Here is a 24,070-nt window from a genome sequence, read left to right as displayed (position 1 = left end):
AGTCGGGGGCAGGGCGCCGCTCGAGGTGTTTTGTCAGCCGCCATATTGTGGGCCGAGTATTTTCGCGGAGGGGAGGGAGGTGGCTGCTGGGAAGGGCTGGAGATGATGGGCCCGGGCAGGAACCATCTTCCGGGGGGCCGGCAGGGGGGAACGCCGGGGCCAGGCAGGAACCATTGGCGCGGAGGGGTGTGAGCGCGCTGGAGGCTCCCTGGGCGTGGGCAGGAAGTGCTCGCGCAGGACCAGAGAGGGCGGGCCCGAGGCCGCGGGCGGGCTCCGCGCTGGGCGGGGGCCGTGCCGGTAGCGGGAGGGGCTCGGCCCGACTCGGCTCAGGTGATGCTGCGTGCGCCCCAGCTCCTGGTGTTGCCCTGAGGGGATTTATGCTGACCCGCGGCTGAAGTTGTGGGTGGTGTCTGCCCTGTATGCTTGTAAGCCCTGTTTGCTCACCCCCGTCATTGTTTGGGGCTAAAGAGCATTCCAGTGTCTTTATCTTTTTAATGGTTTGCATGAAAGTGTCCATTGAGAATGGAATTTCCTTTTCCATTGAGCAGGGGATCCAGGGACCAAAGGCAGTTTATTTGAGGAGGAGGAAGGTAACTAGGACAGTTTGTGAAAGGAGTTTGTAATCAAAAGTACACGTTGTGTCACTTTTCCTGTTCGTTTTAGCTTCCCTACTCCTTGGTACAAAGTATTTTTTGCCTCATGCCGTGTATTCCTGACAAGCAGCAGTTTTGGTGTATTTCTGTTGTGAGGGGAAGCATGTGCTGGTGACTTTTCCCGAGCAGCTGATGTAATTCCTAGAGGAAAGCTGTGGATAACTTTCCCAGTTTATCTCCTGCAGCCTTTTGAGTTGTTGTAAGAGGCAGAAAAATACATTAAAGTAATTTCGTTTTGTGTCAATGTGGTATCTTTTTTCATGCTGAATGGAAATTATCTCAGTTTACTCTTTTCCGAATGTGGATCCGTGGTCTTCATTCCTGTCGATCTGCAAGGTACTGCAGGGGGAAGGGAAGAAAGATTCTTGGTCATTAACTGGGAAAAGCAAACCAATTGCCAGTCATGAATTTGTTATGCGGAAATCCTGTCTTCACCCAGAATATTTATAGGACGTTTGCAAACAGAAGAATTTTGCAGAAAGAAAACAAAACAGTACTTTAGCTTTCCAGGCATTTAAGGTATTTGCACTCAGTTTCTAAGAAATTTGGTCAGAGTGCTACCAGTCATAACTCTGTGCATTGCATCATATTTGTAGGGTATCCGTTCTGCGCTTAACTGTGACTGTAAATTGCTTCCTAATTTAGCTTTATTAACAGGTAAGTGTTATAGGGGAGATGCTTAGATGTTAGTTCATCATTTTTTATCATTCTTGATCGAACAGTTTGACTTTTACAATAGTAGCCCTAAGTCCTTAAGCAAGAACACTTGTGTTTTTGAATATTTTCTTCCTCTTTTCATTGCCTGCTTGCAGCCATGCTTGAGAATCTCTTGAGCAGAGGAGGGATGAAGGGGTTGGAAACCTAGCATTAGTGTGTGTTTTTGTGGTACTGGGTTAAGTTCAATAGCGAAGTGGAGACAAGTTGCACGTGTTTTTTTGATTTCTGAAGGTTATCTCTCATCTGTGCCCTCATTATTTGTTCACAACAATAAACAGAAATCGGGGCCATTGTGTGATCTTTGGTCTCTGAATTATAAAATGTGTTGTGAAACTGAGAACTAACTTTTAATTTCAGTTAAACGATTAGTATGCCTTTTTTCTAGTTATTGGACCTTCTGTAGCAGTGTTAGTGCTTTAAAGTTTCTCTGCAGTTAAGAAATGAGTATGTTGTTTTACAGGATTAAATTATTAAATATTTCTGTCAAACTTGTTTGAAGAAGTGGAGCCTTTTTTATTCATCTGTTGTTTATATGGAACAGATCAGAGGTCTGTCATGATTAAACACCGACTGTTGTCTGTGCTTGTGCCATAAAAACAAGTAATAAGAGTTAAGGGTGTAAAAGTCAGATCTGTGAGCAACACAGTTCTCACATGAATAATAAAAACATTTTAGATTGGGAAAACAAGATCAGTTTGTGGGAGCAAGTAGATAGGACCCTCTCGAGAATTAGTCTTTACACTAGCTGCCTAAATTATTTAGTCTTCCTGTAAAAGGAGTTCCTTCAGCGCTTTGAAGGTGCACCTTTAGAAACTGGCATCACAGACTAAACAAAAGGCAGGCTACATGGAGTAGTTTATGTATAATTGTTCCAGTCCTTGCTATTTCTTCTTGAAACAGATACCCTAGTCTTCAACAGTAGTTGTGTTTTGATCTCTAGTTCTCTGCTATTTTGGTAGTACATGCTAACACTAGTTGCATTATTCTAATAATGCATGACACTGACTTGGAAGTGTAGGATTGAAACGGTGAAGCCCTAATAATACTTTAGACCCGTGATTAAATATCAAGAGTTTGTTCTGTGGCTGACACTGAATTTTGCTGTTTATTAATGATTTATTAGGAAGAAAGAAGGAAAGGAATAGAACTTGTAAACTTGACCTTATCAGTTGGTATTGGTTTTACAATATCTTCAGCCTTCATAGGAAGAAACAAACCAACAAACAACTTTAAAATGCCAAAAGACATAAGTATGGAAGATTTTGTGATCCAAATGCATACTTGTCCTAGTCATGTTACTTTGGGGGTGGGAGCTGTCTTTTTGCATGGTAGTGGAATGATCTTTTTCCAGTAGGTGATAAACTTTAAAATTACATTAAAGAGCTTGGGGTTGGATTTAAAGACAGGGAAGTTTTTATCTGCCCCAGTTCCTCTGAGAAGCAGAACTCTTGAAGAATTTCTTAAAAGGAGAAAGGTGCATGTTCACACACACTGACGTGTAGGAGTGTGTTTTTGCTGTAAGTCCAGTCTGTTTTAGAGGTGGGATATTTCCTTGTTGCAGTTACGGTGCACTGCATGTTAATTGTGTTCTTGTCATTTTGTAATGAATGATAGGCTGGCTAAGAATGGAGAAAAGTGAAAAAGTAAAGAGCTGTCAAACTGCGTACTTGCCAAATTTGGAAGTATGCCCATTTTTTTAGCTTTAAGTGTCACTGTAGGAATTGAGTTGTTAATGTGACTGTTTCAGATTGTGCTAGAAAAAAAATTAGGGGAAGACTTGTTTTTCTTTTCACAATTATGTTACTTTTTTGGGGGGGCATCTGGAGAAAGTAATCTATTGCTGTTGGGGAAAAAAAATCAGACTGCAGACGCACTTAAGGTATTAGGAATGATTATATTTAAGTTTTTCTTACAGTGTACCTAATGTGGACTTTTTTGTGTGGCACTTCTGAAATGTTTTTTCTTGTGCAGAGGCCTTACAAGACTCCTACAGGAGACCTATCAGTATGAAGGGTTTTGTATAGTTGTGTTTACTTACAGAAGATGTTATTAGGGAGAACTGTTTATCATTAGGTTAAATTTGAACAAACCAGTGTGAGCAGCCCTATTAAGTAAGGGTAACAGCATTTTTATTTTTAATGAGTAAATAGGCTGAGGGCTATAGAACCAAAGTTTTTTTTCGTTGCTATAAAAAAAATAGTATTTTAATATGATTGTTTAGAGTTCATAATATTAACTGCTGCTCTAATTTTAGGTAAACATTACCAAATGAGGAGAAAAGGAAGATGTCATCGGGTATCAGCAGCAAGGCATTCTTCTTCCCCATGCAGTATTAAGCACTCCCCCACGCGAGAAACCTTGACATACGCTCAAGCTCAAAGAATGGTTGAAATAGAAATTGAAGGTCGCCTGCATAGGATCAGTATCTTTGATCCTTTAGAGATTATATTAGAAGATGATCTTACAGCCCAGGAGATGAGTGAATGCAACAGCAATAAAGAAAATAGTGAAAGACCACCAGTATGTCTAAGAAGCAAACGGCATAAAAATAACAAAGTGAAAAAGAAAAATGAAGCTCTCCCGAGCTCACACGGTATACCTGCTACAGCAACTCCTCTTCCAGAACCAAAAGTACGGATTGTTGAGTACAGTCCCCCTTCAGCTCCACGGAGACCTCCAGTTTATTACAAATTCATTGAGAAGTCAGCAGAAGAACTTGATAATGAAGTTGAGTATGACATGGATGAAGAAGATTATGCATGGTTAGAAATAATAAATGAGAAGCGGAAAAGTGATGGAGTGTCAGTTGTTTCACAAAATATGTTTGAATTCCTTATGGATAGGTTTGAAAAAGAGTCTTATTGTGAGAACCAAAAACAGGGTGATCATCAATCTTTAATTGATGAAGATGCGGTGTGTTGTATATGCATGGATGGTGAATGTCAGAACAGCAATGTAATCCTGTTTTGTGATATGTGTAATTTAGCAGTACATCAGGAATGCTATGGGGTGCCATATATACCTGAGGGCCAGTGGCTCTGCAGACACTGTCTGCAGTCCCGTTCTCGGCCTGTAGACTGTGTGCTGTGCCCAAACAAGGGAGGTGCCTTTAAAAAGACAGATGATGATCGTTGGGGACACGTGGTGTGTGCTTTGTGGATTCCAGAGGTTGGATTTGCCAATACAGTTTTTATTGAACCAATTGATGGTGTCAGGAACATTCCCCCAGCCAGATGGAAGTTAACATGCTACCTCTGTAAACAGAAAGGTGTTGGTGCCTGCATCCAGTGCCACAAAGCAAACTGCTATACTGCATTCCATGTGACGTGTGCTCAAAAGGCCGGTCTATATATGAAAATGGAACCTGTGAAAGAACTAACTGGCAGTGGGACAACATTCTCTGTAAAAAAGACTGCCTATTGCGATGTACATACTCCACCAGGTTGCACACGGAGACCTCTAAATATTTATGGAGAAGCTGAAATAAAAAATGGTGTTTGTAGAAAGGAGGGATCTGTCAGAACTGCTAGGTCTACATCAAAAGTCAGAAAAAAGACAAAAAAAGCCAAGAAAACCGTGGTTGAACCCTGTACAGTTATGCCAACGGTATCTGCTCCTTATATCCCCCCCCAGAGGTAAGCAAACCATCTGAGAGAAACCCTTACTTATTTACCTGTTTAATTTTAAACCAGTGCTTTCACAAAACAATTTGAAGTTTCTGTGCGTTACTTACATGCTTTGCTTAAAGGCCATACTCAGAGGATTAATGTTTGTTGCATACATTTTACTTTTGTGAAATTGCATTAAAAATGCAGTATAATCCCCAGAGAAATCAGTAAGTGGTCAAGTGGTCTGTCATTTCCTTGGAAACCATTTTATTTTTTGTCAGACCAAATCATGTTGTGTGTTCAGTTGTTGTCATCACTGTATGTTGAGAATTAACCAGTGAATTCATAAGGGCATGTGGAGTTGAACTTCAGATAAAAAACAAAAAAACAGCCAAGCTCAAGGTTATCTGTATTCGGAATTCGGGCATCTGAACTTCTCCTTTTTTTTAAAGGAGCCCCCAATTGGAAATTAAGTTTGCATATGTAAGATACGAATCATGTTAATCTCCCCTAAGTTAGGTATAAACTTTAAGTAGCATAAAAAATCGCTGCAGCAACTATTGCTCTTGTCAGGCACAGAAACTTCTTAGAAGGTTTTTTTCTGAATCTGCATTTTCCCTTTTGTAAATGCGGTAGTGCTGACCAAGGCTTGGGTGAATTTGGTACCTTGCAGATTTTTTTTTTTTTAAAGTTAGCAAGTAAGTGATTGTAAATTAGTTGCTTAGTGTCACGTTAGAGCCTGAAATAAATCAAATGAAATAGAGTTACAGGGCTATCAAATATCTGCCCAATAACCAAATGTTATTAGAACAAAATGAATGCATGTGACAAAGAGTTTTAATCCTAATCTGTATTTGCTTACAAAGAGTTACACTTTATAAGAAGTTCTGTTTAATATGATTTTTATATTAGTGTGTCTTTCACAGTTCTTGCAGGAGCTTTTGTTACATGAGTGCAATTTTAAAGCATGGGCACCAGAACTGAAATTGCTCTTTACATGTAACATGCCATATTACTGTATTTTAACAGTGGTGATTGGGGGACTGGTAGATGGCTGTAGATCTGGTGAGGCTAGTGAAGTGGCACATCAGAAAGCAGTGCTGTTTCAGGTGATGTTTTCCTAAGTAATAACAGAATTGGAGCAAAATGAAGATTCTTAATATCGTTATTGCAGGAGTTTAAAAGCTCAGCATGAACTTCAATTATCTTAACTGTATCTTAATTTAAAGGAACAGTAGCATCTCTTCAGATTTCTTTCAGTTAATCTGAGATGCATTTCAACAGTGTTTCTGGGATTTTAGCAACGATGGAAAGCTCTGTGGTAGAAAGATACAGTTTTGGCTTTGCTGAGCATTTGGGACATAATATACTGGGCTAAGATGTGCAGAATTGGATTATTGGGATTAAAGCCAAGTTTGTCCTTATGGAGTATTTTTTTAGTTGGTAGCATTTAAAACATCAGTATGTTTGTGTACCCCTTGAATTCAACTACTGATTTAAGAACAGTAGTTTAGAAAGTTTCTCAAAACAGGAACTGCTTCCATCTGCAGGTTCATGGTTTGGATTGACAGGACTCTGAAGGCTAAGACAGTGAGGGCTCTTAACACAAACGATGCTTTTTTGAAAGCTGACTTCTAAGTCTCAGGTTGTGGACAGTTAAGGCTGGTTAAATTAATCTAAATAAATGCGTATCTTGAGACTGCAGTCCTTTCCCATAGTAAGTTTTGTTAATGTAAGTAGCTACTTACTGACTGACGTTGACAAACAGCCTTTAGTTCTCCGTGGTGTTTACAAACACCAGATTGATTGACTGTTGTCTGTTATGATTTACTTGGTAAAATAGTATTCTTGTTTAGTGGTGCACTGCATAAAAGCTGACATTGATAGTAAGCAACTAATAGTGTTTTCTAAATAGGTACTGTTGTCTTTGGGAGGGGGGGATTGACATTTAAGAATTTGGCGTTGTCTTAATTAAGACAGTCGTGATTGGTGGGTGTAGTGTGTTTTTGTTCTGTTTTTGCTTTTTTAAGACCACATAAGAAAGAATATGACCTACGTGAGAGTTGAGGATTGGAATGTATGTTCTTTCCATTGGTAACTTTCATAAAAAACCCCAAATCCTAAAAGGGTAATGTAATTGGTTTTATTTTTTTTTAAAGTGTCATTAGATGCCAGGAACAGAAATATAAAGACCTTTTTTCCTTTTTTTTTTTTTTTTTTTTTTTAAGTAATGATTAGATTTCTTTTCAAGGCTACAGAGAGATTCAGCTTCTGTTTATGCTCAGTTTCCTGTTTGTTGGACACAAGTATAGTTCCTGTATTCTATGTCAGAAGTGTAAAAAAAAAAAAAAATAGGCACAGTTTAAAACTGTTCTGAACTTGGGCTTTATTATAAATTGGTGGTCTTTAGCTGAGAAGGACTACTCTTTGTAATGTGAATGTGCTTAGTCTTGGAAAACTGATACCTGAATTAAAAGCAGAACAGAAGGGATTGTGCTGCAGACCCAAATCTCAGTTGTCTGATTTTCTTTGGGTGTTCTTTTTAGCATAAGCAGAAGTCACGTATGTGTGAGTTAAATATGCATATACCCATAAACTAACAATGAGTGATGTGGACCATTTCATAGCAGTCTTCATTTAAATGACCCCTTTAATGTTTTTCAGTGCGTTTTTTCCCTTGGAGTTGAAACATGATTTGCCTTTCCGGACATCTCAAAGAAGAGCAATTAAGCTATTTAAGTTATCAGAGAAGAAACATATATGCTCAGTGTTTAAACACTAGTGCTGTTTTCCTAGAGAATTTGAAAATAATGTGGTTTCAACATCTCTGGAAACAGGCATATGTGGAGTTGTTTGGTTTACTTTCTTAATTGCAGCTTCTGTAGCTCCTTGATTTCTGTATCTGTAGGTCAGGTCACTACACCACTGATTTTGAGAGCTCTTATCAGAGTTTCTTACACAGATGTTATACTCCAAGCTTTTTGCTCTTAAACTACATAGATACTGTCATTCTGTAGGTCATGTGTAAACTAATTATATGGCTTCTCAGGCTGTCATCTGTGAATTACTGATTCAAGAGTGTAGGATCAGAAGTTGTTAACCACCGATGATAGGAGATGGGTGATTGCTTCCTGTCTCTTTTCCTTCCTCCCTCCCTCCCTCCCTTCCTTCCTTCCTTCCTTGACAGGCACCTGTCTATCTTTTAGAAAGTCTGTACCTAAGTATCCACTTCCAGAGGTGCAGTAGGTGATGTTACAGCCTTAGGGTGACTTCAGTTTCCAGTGTTGTCAGTGCTGACTTCTTAATAACTCGCTTTGCACTTAGGATAATATGGGGGACCACTGGGGAGCTGCTTAGGTATGTATGATTTGCATCAGATAGTGCATTACCTCTTTACTAAGAAATTTGACTTAATATTTCTTGAAATATAAAATTGTTGAAGATAGTTTACATTAGTACTGCTTGCATTCATCAGCCATCAGCTTGCCCTTTTTTTTTTTAAAGCATAAATGAGTTTTAGACTGAAAGTTCTGTGTCTCTGGGAAGTGCCAGAGCCCCAGTGTTAGGCTGGGGGGGGTGACTGGGACAGGACACTCTCAAACTGTACCTTTGTGTGGGAGGGACAGATGGCACTTGCACATCTTGGCAAATGATCATCTAAAAAGTGACCTGCTGCCACCAGTTAGTTTTTCTGAAGACAGTGGTACATTAGGTCTTGCAGTGTTCATACTCCGCTGGTGTGTGATGGTTGAATTTTGCCTAGTATATAATTTTTTTTTTTTTTTGCCCCAATAAAATAACTAGAACTGTGTTATTTAGATTGCAGGCCCAGAATTTCCAAGTTACGAAATTCCAGCTCTTAGGACTGACTTGACAAGCTAAATCTAGTTTCTCTGTTAGGTATCGTATACTGGCTCTGTGATCTGTTCCTTGTGGATTTATTTTTTCCCCTCTGCTGCTGCTCATCCTTGTCCTCTATAACAGCTACCTTATCCATTGAGTAGGATGGATACACACGGGAGAAGAATTGCAGTGTTAACTGTGGAAACTGTTTTCTTGTATTTGATTCTTTAGTACAAATAGTATGGTTTTGCTGTAATCTCTTCATCTTCTGTGTCAAAAGAGGCATTTAAAATGTGTTTGCTTGATGACAAGAAAGCCAGTGTCAATATTCATGTTCTTTAAAGATTGTGTGAAACTAGGCTACTGTGGCTATATACTTGGGGTAAATTGAATGTGGTGTAAAATACTTAATTTTCAGTATTTTCAAAATTTATACTGAGATAGTGTAATCTGCTTTATTGAAATACCATCCATGGAAGTATAGCTCTGTTAAGTGGAAGCAAATATTCTCAATATATAATACTCTCAAATATATAATACTTGCTTTCACCTTTACTTTCAGTTTCTGCATGGTATATTTGTAGTGTCTGAAATGAAAAAAGCATTTAAAATGCAATACTTGTACAGAGAGCAAAAAAAAATACGTAAAGCTTCACTTTCAAAATAAGTAATGTGGTGTTACACTTGTTTACCATGCTGTATGCATCAATTGTGTTGCATCATATTATTGAAAGAGAATTTAAAGATTCTTATGAAAGTAGGTAAGTAGTGAGTAGGTAACTGAGAGCAAAAACTGCTGAGATTCTTGGAATATTTCCAGCTGCTTTAGAAATCAAATGTGCTGCACATTAACTGTTTTTTCTGTGTTGATCTTTTTATTAGAAAGTGTACTGCTCCTGGCAGTAAACTGGATTTCTGTTACTGTATGTCCTTAAGGCAGAACCAGTATTCCCTTTTTTTTCATCACTTATCCAATTGAATTGTCCTGAACTTTCTTGCCAAATAATTAAATATAGTCTTGTTATCTCAACACAGGGACCTTGATTGCATTTAAAATGAAGTATGGATCAGAAAAATAAACAGAAAAGTGATGAAACATAATATGAGTGGAAAGGAGTATTTATAAAGCCTTTGAGACTCTTACAGAATGCATTCACGGATGATGCTTCTTAATTATGTATGTGGTTCGTGTGTTTCTTTTGGGAATTTATTTTAATGGTTTTTAGGGTACTGAGTTTTTTTGAATGCCTAATGCCTTCAGAAAATTTTTAAGTCAGGGAAGAGACTAAGAAATGCTGCTTAAAATTCAGCATTAAAAAAACATTGAAAAATACTACAAGAGCCAGTATTGCAAAGAAAATTGAAAGCTAAATAAATCCAGACTCATGTCTGTTAGCTGTTTATCCTTGAATATAAATGTATGGATACTTTTACAAAATCATGTGGAAATACATTTAATTACAGGAGAGCATAATGTAGGTATGCCTAATGTCTGTACCTAATAATTAGATGGTGGAATCATCTAGGTAAAGTGGAAGGGGATGCTAGCAGTCAATGTCTGCTGATGTTTCTTGTAAGATTGATTGACTTTGAGACCTTTCTGCTACATGTGGAAATTACTACTGTCATCCTGCCCTATTTGCTTAAATAAAAAAGCAGTTTTGCCTAAATCAAGACAAGAGCCACTACAGTGTTAACTAACATTGCCTCAGTGGTATTTTTTTTTCAAAATAAAGGTAGCTTCAGAGCTTTATTTTCAAGCTAGTGTGCCTTGACGCTGGCTTATTTAATAAGAATGTGTTTGAGAAAGTGTGATTATAAGTTGTAAAAGTAGATTTTGATTCTGAGTAAAAATAACGGGGAAGATGTTTGTATATCTGGTATTAAAAGCCACATGTTGATGGATGTCCGATGATGATTCATCCCCTCTCTGCCCCCCCACCCCTGAAAAAAGAGAGGATGGAAGTGCTGTCTTTTATTTAAATAAGCCCTTTTTACAAAATGGATATAGGAATATGCTGTACATTTTTGTGGTTTTTCTTTTTCCTCCCTGTGTGCTGTTTATTTTGCATATACAGGTTAAAGAAGCTTAAAACAGAAATTAGTACTTACTTCTGTAAGGTACATCATGAGTATTTTTGTGCGCACTCTAGGGTTTCATTCCACAATGATTTTATATGAAATTATGCAGTTACGAAGATAAAAATTCACGTTTCTAATTCTCAGTACTTTTGAGTTTCACTAGTTATGTGAACTTTCATTAGATTTGTCAGTTAGAGGGTATTGCATCTTGTGTCATACCAAAAAAAAAATTTCAGAATGCTTTGCCTGAAGAACTGTCCCTGGTAGTTTCTTATTCAAGTTAAGAGTGCAGAAAAATTAGTGAACAAAAATTAGAAAGGCAATCTTTCTTTTATCTTCTGCTGATGAGCATTTAGCCTTTTGAGCTGACATTTCAAAATTGCATGCGGTATGGCTATGACTGCTACAAAAAAAGCACAGAGATATCTTTTAGGTAATTTTAAAGAAAAGTTATGACTCAGTATTATATGTAGAAGGTGGCAGAAGTAAATCTATGCATGCGACTTTTCTTAGAAGACTAAGCAGGTTTTCTAGTGTGACAAAATGGTTTTGTTCTGCTTTTTTTATTCATTTATTTTGATTTATTTTTTTCCTTATCCAAAGTTTTGGAAGACCACAAACTCAGTTGCTAAAATAGGAACAAAGTCACTTATTATATCTAATGGAGAATTGACTGAAATAACAGCGTTTTCTTAACTCTGAAGTTCAATGTTCTACTTTCCTATCCAAAAAAAATCTTACAAGCTGCTTGATCCAGTGAAAAATACATGCCTGGTGTCACAATCACGTGAAGCAAGAAAAAAGTACGTCCTACACGTTCAGTCAAAATCAAATTATCAATACTAGTAAATACAGAAGAAAAAGCAGGGACCTAGAGAGACTTTTAGGCTTCAGAAGATGTGTCAGTAGATAAAATATATACTGTTGGATTCTCAGCATAGCAGAGAAAAGCAAATTCAACAGCTAGAACTTTAAAACATACCACTTAAAAGAGGAGCTGCAAGATGTTTAAACATTGCATTTGACTAGTGAGGGAAAGGATTCAATAATGGGACATTCCTATTTTTTCAGATCTTCAAAATCTGGAAAGCAGTTACAATTAGGAAAGTGTGTATTTGTCACATGAGGATTCTGCAGACTGTTGCTTAGGAGTTTAAATGAAATCACTGTCAGCCTTTTCAGTACTTGATATGTACCCTGCTGTGTACACCACTGACTTTGGCTAGTTATAAAAGAAACCTTACCATTACCCTTTGTGAAGAGGAACTAAAGATATGCAAATGGACTCCAGTTTTATATAGTTATTCATCTGCTGGTGTTGCCTTTAAAGCTGATGGAAAGGATTTGTTTGGGGCTTTTTTGATTTTTTTTTTTTTTTTTTTTTTTTTTTAGTTAACAAATCATAAACAGTATTTTTATTGAGGGAGGGAGTAACAAAAACATGCACAGCAACAAAACTGTCCACTGCTTAAAAAAAAACCAAACGGTGTTGAAAGGTGAGTTTTACACATACTGTTTGATAAGCAGCTGCTGCCAAAGGATCTCTGTGGGACGAGTAGGGTTTCATCTGTCCGAGCAGGCTTTCTCATGTTTGAAAGCTAATGTTTTTGAATACGGAGCTAGGAGGAATAGTTGGCAAGGCCCCAAATTAATTCCATTTCCCAAAATAGATACTTCCATAGCTTTTTATTCTGGGTTGGTTTGTTTAGGGTTTGGGGTTTTGGTTGTTTTTGGTTGGTTTTTGTTTGTTTGGTTGGTTTTTGTCTAATTATTCTCTTCCAGTTAGTCTCATTGGAATTACTATAATTGTTTGTAGGTACTTTCTGTCTTTCTTGCTTCCTATGAACCTCATTATGTTCTGTGGAACTTTGTTGAACAAGGCTTGAACATTACAGTGTTCTTAAATTTAGTGTACTTTGTTACAATTTGTTCAATTTGGATTTTTTTTGTTTTGTTCTGACCGGTTTTAAAAACTTAACCTGCAGTCTTTGTGTGGGGAAAATAAGGATATTTTATTTGCCCAGTGAAGTGGAACATCATTTGGTTGTTCATGGGTATTATTGTAGGTCAAGAGAAACTGGTACTTCAGTGATACTAAATACCATGTTACAGAGTATAATTTAGTTTTTCTAGTCTTTTACATGTGCTTTTAATACAGCTGTATTGGTAAAGGAAGATGCAAAATAAGAAATTGATGAAAGTGGAAGCTCAGGACAAGTATAGTAATTAAACTATGTTTGGTTCATGTTTAAAAACTGATTTGATTTAGTGGGTGTTTGGTCTTGCTTAAACTATAAAATGCTCATGTTCAGTTCCTTCTGCCTAAATTACTGTAATACTGGCAGAATCATGTATTTGCTTAAGGAAGTTTTCTTTCCAGTTTATATTTCAAGAACCTGTGAATGGAGAAGTCCTGTAGAAGTCTTGATACAGTGTAATACTGAAATGGTATCTGTGGGGTTAGAAAGCGCGTGGGGTTTGTGGAGTGGTTAGTGATGATTAATAGAAAAATGGCTGATTATATATTGCTGGCTTTCCGATGTTAAACTGCCGCATAGCTTAGTCACTAGAAATAGTGCTTTCACTTCTCTTGCAACCAGTTGCTGTAGTTGCCACAGTGACTTGTAACTGAAATTGGGAGAGGAAGGGGGTTGTGAGGAGGAACAACAAAGCTGTCAGATTGCTAATATGACAAGAACACATCTCTTCATGTTGGTGAAAATTATTTTATGTATTTCTCTGAAGATGAGGGAATAACACTCGGCTTTTTCTCAATGCTTTAACCAGTGCATTGGGAGTATTACTTTTTGTAGGGTAGATTATCCATCAAAAGTCTCTGAGAGGGTTAGCTTAGAGCAGCTGACAGTTCCTTACCAAAGCTGTTGCATGTTAACTTTAATTTTAATTATTTGAATCTTACTCTTTCAAAAAGAGCCAGTTTCCTCTCCTCATCCTTCTGTTGCTTTTGTAAATGCAGTGTTTTAATGCTGTAATCTACACTTTTGCCTGAGCTAAGGTTTGAGGCTGGGTGCTGCAGGTGCTATTTGAAAGGTTCAGCTGAAGAGGGATCTCTGCCTGTTTAAATACAAGCATGGAATTGTATGGTACCTCCATATGGTGTTTTTAGTGGGTGTCACAGTGGTTTACAGTTGGATACCAGCAGAGCTGAGGAAGGGAGGTAGTACAGGCTTGCCTGTGGCACAAATAAAATGGTTATGAAAAATGTTTTGACATCTGTGTAGTCTTGGAATGTAGCCCCCAAAAAGCCGAAAAACAAGAGGAAGCATGACTGGTGGTGCCAAAACATCAAAAGGGTGCAGTGATCATGAGCCCGAAGCCTAATGCTTCTTTCATGAGACCAGATACATACAGCAGCTACTGAATTTCGTGGGAGCATGGCCACCTTTTTAAGAATTTTTTAGTTCTTCTTTCAGTTTATTTTAGGTAACTGGTAAGTTGGGGGAAAAACAGCATTCTGTGAGACAGGCTGAACTCTATCTTAAGGCCTCAGAATAATGGTTCAGGCTGCAGTACCTGACAGTATAAGAACTGTTCTGCTACAGGTTTAGCTTAATTGTGTTAATTGCTTAAATGCTTTGAGAGAAAAGCATTTAGCACTTAACATGGTCTGTTTGAGGATGCTTCTTGGGAATTTTGTCTTAACAAATGTTGAAAGGTGGACAAAGTTTAGCAAAACAATACCTTTGCTGAGGTGTTTTGTGTAGTTTGGGAAGTGATCAAGGTTGTGTAAACCTTGCCTCTGCGTGGGGGATTTGGTGGTGTAGTGTAGTGGTTAATTGTGTCTTGTGCAAGTCAGATCCTGGATTGCAAAACTATAAAGTTTTTGAACAGCTCTGCATTACCTGCCTCAAATACATAAATATACACTTTTTTTTTTACAGTTCAATATTTTTTTTAATTACATCTCTTGAAAAAAAGAAGTGGAATGTGCAGCAAACTCTTCTAAGACCTCAGGGAATTCAGTTTCATCATTTACAAATCTAGTTCAAGCTAAGGAAGCAGAAGGGAGTTTGTTCAAGACTGGTGCATACATTTGTGCCTTATTTCATGCTTGTGTTCAGCCTTCCCTGCATCTGAGTGAATCTTTGTGAGAACCACTTTCCCAATGCAGTAGCACTATCAAAAGTGGGAGCTTCAGATCAATACCCTGTCTGTGCTGCCTCAAGGGTCCTACAGCAGCAGGTTAATCATATTGTATTTCTCCAAAATGGTTGTATTGTCTGTCAAAATTTCAAGCTTTTCAAACAGTAAAAGTCGACATGGGAGTATCTAAGTAAAAAGGTGATCAAAGAACTGCACTGTAGTTAGTGGATTCTCAGGGGCTAGCAACAGATACAACATCCTTATTATATCACTAAGATCGTAGTGTTGGAGGTTCTGTACATAGCTTGCCTTGTGAAGAGCCTCTGACCTCTCTATTTTGAGAAATTAAGGGGTGATTAGTGCTATATTGCCACTACCAAAGTCTGATTTCCAAATGAAATATTAACAGCCAATATTTGGTTTTATTTAGAGGGAGCAGTAGATTCCTACCCCTTGTAAGGTCATTTCTGCACTCCAAATTACCTTCTTTGTATTTTGAGAATCTGAAAATATCTGCTGTGGATATCTTTGCTAAGCTTATTCTTGCACTTTACTATTATAATTATCTATGAATAGAATGGTTTGTAATGTGAATGGGCAAATATACTTAAATGTACTTAAAGCTGTAATTAAAGATATTTGTTTAGTCTTGCCACATCTGATGGGCATGAAGCCAAAGCACCTTTCTTCATGTCAAGTTATGTTTCTCTGGTCTTTCCAAATAGGTGTATATTGGCTGTGCTTTTTTGGCTCGGTTCAGTAGGTTTTGCTGTTTCCAAGAGAGAGATGTGAAATTAATTATTTGAGTTTGATTGCATTCTCTAATTAATTGTAATTCTGTCATGTTTGAAGTTTAATATGGTCACATCGAGGTCTGTTTTGCATTGAGTAAGTCTTTGCGGAGCCTGCCTGTGCTCTTCAATGAAAGACTTACAAGACAGTCCTAAATTCATCTGCAGACTTTCTAAGCTTTAAGTTAAGGTAAAATGCCTAACTGGCTTAGTTGCTAGTTGAAAAATAATGCCACTAAAGAACCAAGGAACACAATGGCACTGTATTTTGAAGAAAACCTGTGTTTGCTCTGCCTTTACGATGTGATGGCTGAAAGCACTGTGGCTAGTTAGCATAGCACTGAGAAGACCTATTGCACTGTACCTTCCGTGCAGCCCCAAAAAGCCAACCAGGGCTAGGTGAACTTTGAACTTGGGATGAACTCGCTTTTGTGTCTGTCTGAAAAAAATGTTATTCAGGTTTTTCAGGTATTTGTACAACATGTTATAGCTAAGATTTACTTCTAGCATTACATTCTATTAAGGTGTTTGACTTGCTTCTACCATTTACATGTGAAACTACATTATTCCTAATATTAAAAGGGAAAAAGCACAACAGTACTAATATGCGTATATATTTGTAATTTTTATTTAAATGCCTTGTGGTAGTGCTCTGCAAATGAGACACTTCTTGAATTTAAGTTTTCCTATTTCGGTGTTAAATCTTATTGGAGAATCTCTGATAAGTATACCTTCCATTGTAGAGTTTTGCTGTGGGCAGTAATACACTGAGTGAAGAACTAACAGATTCTGTTCGTTGATATTATCCTTTCTGTAACTGTTACTGAGTCCAGCTCAGAGAAATCCTTTTCTCTCTCCAGCTCGCCCCTGCCCCAAAATGAATGAACAATTCCCCTGACAATAAGAGGGGGTAGGTGCCTTAGGACATCTTGTGTTAATTTTGCAAGGGCTGCCAACAGTGACAAATCCTGCAATATCATACAAAGACAAAACCTTTTCATTCTACAGCCATTAACTTTTTTTTATTATTATTATTTTATGTCATTTCAAGACACTGCAGGCACAGGGGTTGAAGGTCTGTTTCAGATAAACATATTTTTTAGTGCAAGTCTTGGGATGTTAGTGTTGTGTGTGACTTAGTCATTCAGTGTGTCATTGTTTAAGAGTCAAGGTTGTTGTGAATTTCTTACAGTACTTCGCTAGAGTATTTGTAAACAGTATATGTAAACGATAGTTGCATGTTTTAAAAAATAACTTTGGAGAAAATACTGATTATTTAATCAGTACACAGTACTTAACTGTTCGTATGATCCTCTCTTGCATCTTCTCTGTGTAGATATTTTCTTTGTATATGTGGAGTAAAATAATAAGTGTTCTGGTTTACATTTTTTGTTCACTTTACAAAAAAATTAATATTTGTAAATGAATAATACAAGCTTTTTGTTGCATGCTTTTTTGTAAAATGTTTAAAGGTACATTGTCTTTAAGATAAACTACTAATTCTGTGTGAAGATAGCAAGGAATGATCTGAAAACTTTCGTAGGGATTTAGTTTTATTTCTGATTTTAATAGGAAAACTATTGTGAAACTTACATGAAGCTTTATTCTCAGCCCTAATCTGGGACTGCTCTTGGATAATGATAATGAAAAAATACACTTCAGCTTTATAAAGTAATGTACATAGTAGAAATTGCAGTGTTGAGCAGATGCATTTGATTGTAATTGACTGCTCAGAAACAGTTGTACTGAAAGGGGTGTCGTTGAAAGAAATGAACAATACGGTGATCACTGATGTTATGCGTTCATGTTATATCTGATGTTTAATTTCCACAGACAAATACATTTTATGCTTTGCTGTGTAAAATACAATATCAGTTTTTCCATATTTTAGATTAAATAAGATTATGAATCAGGTGGCCATTCAGCGGAAGAAGCAATTTGTTGAACGAGTGCACAGTTACTGGTTGCTTAAAAGACTGTCTAGGAATGGTGTTCCTCTGTTGAGAAGGCTGCAGTCCAGTTTACAGTCACAAAGAAACACACAACAGGTATGTGACACACTTTTTACTAATAAGAAGAAATCAGAAAATCTTTATTCTAAAGAGTAAAAGAACTAACCAGGAAACATAGCAGAATGAAGACTTTCTCTTATTCAGGACTGAGTAAATTCTTCACATTATTTTTAAGTAATATGTCCCATATTGGAAATGGGGCATTATCTAATCCTTTTTAATTTGAGATGTGAAAAGAAAAATATTTCTGCAGAGTTTTGGGTTTTTTTTGTTGTTTTTTTTGTGTGTGTGTGTGTGTGTGTGTTGGGTTTTGCTTAATGTTTCACAAAAACACGATCACTGAAACTATCCTGATATCAGTGTTCATTGATTAGTATTGTAGTTTTTTGTAACTCACTTATCAATGTGCTGTGAGTTATTAAGATAAAAATCTAGTATTAAATACATTAAATACGTTAAAAAGTGCAAAGTGAATGTCATCTTTGACAGTTAAAGCTCAGAAAACCAGGGATTTTTGCAGAGTAGAGGTTAGGCATTGTAGTTTACAGTCTTCAAATTCAGATCCTTATTACCCACCTTGTTCAGTAGTAACAGGATAAAGAGCCAGTTGTCGACGAAGTTCGAAGACCAGTTTCCACTCTTAGTTTTGACATAGTTAAGTGGAATTATAGACAAGTGTAAATTTATGCTGGTATTTTGTTCAGGTAAAACTCATCCTAGCTAAAATACATCTAGGCTGGTTAAAGTTGTATGGATTTATCAGTCAGAATTGCTGAAAAACAGTGAAACAGGCACTCCAGATGTGTGTCTTGCAGAAAGTGATACACCTCTGCTTCCTGTTTTTGTAATACGAGCAGTTCTTCAGTGACATTAGAGATTTTGGTTGATCTTTTATTGCTTTGGTTCTTTTCATTCTCCAGGTGTTTAACTTCCAGTGGAACTGTTCCTGTTAAATAGCCTCTAGAACTTAATGCATTTTATAATCATTTACTTGTATTAAATTGAGCTCCCCACCCCATCCCTTTTAAAGCTGAAAAATTATTTTTGCTTGAGTTGCATTGCTATTTGCTGATTAAATCATTAATTGATGTAGTCATAAGAACATCATGGTCAGTACTGCTAATTATTTGATCTGTCATTGTGTGTGTTTCTTTTCTTAGCTTTTCATGGGGAAAAAAAAAAAACAACAAAAAAAACCTAATTAATAATTCCCAAAATAATTGAGGTTGGAAGGGACCTCTGGAGGCCTTCAAGCAGGGCTACTTAGGTTGCCCAGAACTATATCCAGACAGCTTTGGAGTATCTTCAAGGGTGCAGACTCCACAGCCTCCCTGAGCAACCTGTGCCAGTGTTTGGTCGCACTTGGTGCTTTCTGATGTTTGGAGAGATTCTGTTGTTTTTCACTTTGTGCTGCCTCTGGTCCTGTCACAGGCAGAAAAGAGCCTGACTCCATCCTCTTTGCACCCTCCCTTATATACATTGGTGAGATCCCCCTGAGCTTCCTCTTTTCCAGGCTGAACAGTCCCATCTCTCTCAGTATTTTCTCAGAGCTGAGATGCTCAACTTCCTTTTCATGGAATTTAGGTGGATTCCTTTTAGATGACATTAAGTTTGAATATAAATTGGCCACTTGTTCATCTTTCTTTCATTGCTTCTGTATTACTCCATTTTAATACTATTTTGGGGTGCTGTAACTTCTGTAAAATATTTTGTATTCTACTTTAAATTTCTAATATTTTAATCATAGAATCATAGAATAGTTAGGGTGGGAAAAGACCTTAAGATCATCTAGTTTCAACCCCCCTGCTATGGGCAGGGACACCTCACACTAAACCATGTCACCCAAGGCCTCGTCCAACCTGGTCTGGAACACTGCCAGGGATGGAGCATTCACAGTCTCCCTGGACAACCTATTCCAGTGCCTCACCACCCTAACAGGAAAGAATTTCCTCCTTATATCCAATCTAATCTTCCCCTGTTTAAGTTTTAACTCGTTACCCCTTGTCCCTCCTCAGCATCCCTATAGCCCCCCTTCAGATACTGGAAGGCTGCTAGGAGGTCTCCACGCAGCCTTCTCTTCTCCAGGCTGAACAGCTGCAACTTTCTCATAATCCTTTATGAGAAGATTCTGTTCTGAAGAGTTGTGTCTGGCAGTTAGCTAATAATAGCAGAAATTATTTTATTCAGATAGTAGACTGCTGGGTTGTTTTTTTTTAAATGAGCTTGAGTCCTTAAAAATAATAAAATCAAGCACCAAAGTTTGAGGGTTATGTGGCAGTATAGACCTAGGCTATAGTTAGTGTCTGAAAAAAATACACTTAAGGTTGGTAGCTGGGAAGTACTTTTCATATTGAGATGGCCTAATGAGACTGACATTTCTAAATATTTAAATAGTAGCTGCCAAAATAAAAAATTATTATTGAAGTTGGATTATGATTCTATGATTCTATTAGGAGCTGTTCAGAATCTGTTTGCCTTTTTTGCACTCCTGTACAAACACTGTTTATTTCTTTTCAGAGCTATGAACTATTCCTTAGAAAATATTTTCTAAATTAATTGGAAACTATTTATACTGGTTTATTAAAAATGCGGGTAGTTCTGAAACTTTATTTGTAAAAACTTACATTAACTTTATCCTTTGTAAAGAAAACGCAATCTTCAAGCAGAGCTGAGTAGTAAATGATTCTATTGATGAAAAACATGTAGATGGTAGTGCTTTTCAGTGAGTAGTGAGTATGCTGTGTCATGGCAGGATTGTATGACATTGCCCATACCATCTTCAGTAAGTATTTGGAATGCCTATTAAAGTAGTCATAACTGTAAAGCATTTGATGCATTAGTCATCTTCATTATTCCAACTATAAACCAAACCAGAATGAAGACTTTAATAAACAGCAGTGCCATGGCTGTTTTGAGAATGCGTCAAAATTTTTGAAATATAGATGGTAATTCATTTCAGTCTAGATGGGGAAATTCTGTTGACCTCATTTTATGTGAGAGGTCAAAACATCAAGAAACCTGAATAGGTTTTCAGTCAGTCAGGGGAACATAAGCACTGATGTAATACAGATTCAGAGAAGATTTCTATTAATTTTATTTTTATTTTATTTATTTAAACTGAAAAGAAATATTACTATGAGGAACCAAAACCCTGAAAATTGTTTCAGGATGCTTAGTGGAGGTTGACTTTGATCCCTCTCTAAATATCGTTTACTAGAACGAATTTGGCAGGGGGAGAAGGGTTCATGATTTATGGTTGCTTCCTGATGAACGTCTTTCAGATCTTAATTGTGATATGCTTTTAGAGGTGATGTTTTATCAACTAAAAGTTCTAAACCAGGGAAGAAGATCTTGGCTTATATTCTACCCCACCATCTGCAGGAAAAAGGAACCATCTGAAAGAATGGTTTATATTGTCACTTCTCTCCCCACCTACAAATTCAGGAAGGCTATTGGAAATACGCTAATAAATTTATATCCCTTTTTTTCTGTAATTAAAGAATGGTTGACTAAAAGTAAGACATGCAATCTAAGTATAGTAGCTTGTTACTGCTGTGGTGAGATTGATTTTAAAGCTGCTGTTACTATAGTTTATAATAAACTGCTGTGAGAGAAACAGAGTAGAAGGTGCTGGTGATTAGGGTCATATCAGCACTGAAGATTTCAGTAAGAACACAAGTTGCAGCTGCTAGATGGTTTTGACTGGCATAGAGGTGCCAGCAGAGGGTCTTCATAAAATTAATTGTATTGATCAAGATCTAATTTCATCACTGTTGGAAATAGAGTTTCCAATTATAGTTTTGTTTGGCTGATACCAGTTACAGTCCATGTAGGGGGTGAGACTGTCCCTAAGTACTCACATCTAGGGGGAAGGGATGGTCTGTTGGTGCACTGACAGTATTCCTACTAGTAGGCAGAGGCTGGTAGCATACTCATCGGGGGAGCTGAAGCTGAAGACCGGTTCTCAGTTGATCCATGTTCTCTGTGTAGATATAGAAGTATTTTCCTCTTCCCTCAGTATTAATAAATGTGTCAGTTTTAGCTTTTTTTCCTAGGTAATACTTGGTGTTCAGAAAGAACTGAGTCCATCAGAAAACACCACAAAGTTTCTTTCTAAATTTTTCTGTGTTGTCTGCCAGAAGAAACTTCCTGGCTTTGTTATAGACAGATTTCTTTACCAGGAAAGTTAATAGGAACTTTCCTTGCCAAAAAGCTTATGAAAACTAAAAAAAATTTAAAAGGAACTATTTTTATCCAAGTTTTTACTAGTTAGATATTGGAAACCAGTTCATCATGCTCTCTTCAGTTTGCCTGGATCTTCTACTCCAACTAAACTATATATAATAAATAAGTTAGGGTGAAGAGGGTTTACCTCAGCAATTGTAACTGTGTCTGCCAACACTAATTTGCATAAAAGTATCAGAAAATTGGAGGCTTACTATTAACCTCCAAGCTGGAATGACATTTAAGATCGAGTGTATGTGCACACAAAAAGCAAGCAAGGTGCTCTTAGTAGTCACATCTGCAGATTGGCACCTGCCTGCCTATTTTATGGAATGAAATTGGTTAAACAACTGGTTCAACTGAAGGAATGATTTTTTTTTTTTTTTTAAGACAATTATACCTTCAAATGTAGTCAAATCCTGAAGTCTCAAGTGAACTACGCCAAGGCTTGCTGTAACAAAGTAACTGTTCTTTTTTTTTCCTTGCTTATTTAGGTTTCTTGACCCACCCTAAAACTAGCATGGTTTTGTTGACTTAGCTTTGAGCAGGGTCAATTCCCAAGTTTCATGAACTGTGCAATTACATAGGGCAAAAGAGTGGACTCTGACTGGCTGCAAGCAAAGGGCAAGTCTTCCACTTTTAGTAATAACCACAACTTAATTCTGGTCCTGAAAAAAAAATAAAGCTATGGAAAAATTGTATAGCAATGTCAGTTAACAGGTTGCTTTTCCACACATGGGAGTTGTACTCAGAACCGAAGGGATGTAGGAGAACAGCAATTAGTGGCACTGTAGACTTTCTAATTCAGTCAGTCTGAGAATGTTAAGGAATTGAAAATATGGGTATTATTTTTTCTGTCAGAACTTTGAACTGTTCTGAGCATCAACAGTTAAATTTTGTGTCTAAGTCAAAACTTAACCCCTTAAGAGAAATTATAACTGTCAGTAGTAATTGTCATTAGAAAAGGGAACTAGAATTTTCTAGCTACAATTTTTCAAACTTTTTTAAAAGAGGAACAAACTGCTGTTTCCAGGTTGCTGTATTATAATACAGAGATAGTTGATAGTTAAGGATTTTCACCTTCACTAAAGTCAGAGATTTGTGTAAAACTAACATAGGTTCCATGGATACTTGCCTTTATTTTACAAAGTGTATAAAGCAATAAAATATGATGCAGATCATAGACTCACAGCGCTTACAAAGCTATTCGGTATTCTTTTTTTAACTGCCAATTTTTGCGATTCTATTTTTGGGAAACTTTCGTCTGAAAAATTGCACAAGTTTCCTTTAATGTGCCTATAATATTTCTAAATTATCCTTCTGTTAAGGAGGTTTCTCCTTAGAGTGTAACAATTTGTAATGCTGGGTTTTGTTCATGTGCTCAGACATCTTTATTCTTTTCTATTTCTTATAACTTGGAGAATCTTTTATTTGTTTGCTTTAGTTTTAAAAAATATCTGATGATTACTTATCAAGTGGATATTCCATTATGCTAGTTACAGGCAAGCATACAAATTTTTAGATCTCTCTCTGAGATTCTTTTATAAAATATTAATTTTAAACGTACCTGTTTTCCAGAACAGATATTTCTTTCGTGTACGTGGTACTAATATGAGGACTCCTACTTTGTTATGGCCTTGTTTCTCGTGAATTACCAATACTGTTTGAATACTATAGGTAGTATTCCAATATCCTCCTTTTCCTTACGAAGAATATTAAAAAAAAGAAAGGCTCTGTTTTCTGTATGTACAAATCAAACTAAATATTGCAAGTATTCAAATACTTCTTCCTAAAAATACATGAATTGTTTCATCAGTTCACTGGAAGGTTGTGTTTACTGCATTACCCATTTGCTGTACCACATAAAGTTACTATAAACTGCTTTTTATTTCCTGTCCTCAGAAGTTATAGTGATTTTGTTCTGTTACAAGTGTGCTCTAATTCTGGGTGTGGGGGAGGTGGACTGTGTTGAGCACAAGAAGAATTTGTTTCTAACAGGCTTGAGCTTCTGAAGAAGCTGATGATCTTCACGTGGT

General features: G+C 37.0%; 1 protein-coding gene across 10 annotated transcripts in view; it reads left to right on the top strand.

Annotated features, from left to right (window-relative positions):
* The window catches only part of BRD1 (bromodomain containing 1), a 66,965-nt gene that overhangs the window by 5,978 nt on the left and 36,917 nt on the right, over nucleotides 1-24,070 (top strand). For 8 of the 10 annotated variants that reach the window (XM_061467499.1, XM_061467498.1, XM_061467501.1 and 5 more), the window contains 2 exons: nucleotides 3,625-5,005; nucleotides 17,690-17,846. In XM_061467499.1, the coding sequence (XP_061323483.1) occupies nucleotides 3,639-5,005; nucleotides 17,690-17,846 (1,524 nt within the window). In that variant the 5' untranslated portion in view covers nucleotides 3,625-3,638. Of the gene's footprint in view, nucleotides 1-461; nucleotides 591-3,624; nucleotides 5,006-17,689; nucleotides 17,847-24,070 lie in introns of those variants that run through there. The other 2 variants (XM_061467500.1, XM_061467506.1) reach the window with 2 other exon arrangements.

Source organism: Pezoporus flaviventris, unplaced genomic scaffold (genome assembly GCF_033815535.1).
Source record: "Pezoporus flaviventris isolate CSIRO_AGI_PZ_B2104156 unplaced genomic scaffold, CSIRO_AGI_Pfla_v1 ptg000045l, whole genome shotgun sequence".
In the NCBI taxonomy this organism is placed as follows: domain Eukaryota; kingdom Metazoa; phylum Chordata; class Aves; order Psittaciformes; family Psittacidae; genus Pezoporus; species Pezoporus flaviventris.
Note: the sequence above shows the minus strand (reverse complement) of the source record. Positions and strands in the feature narration are given on the sequence as shown.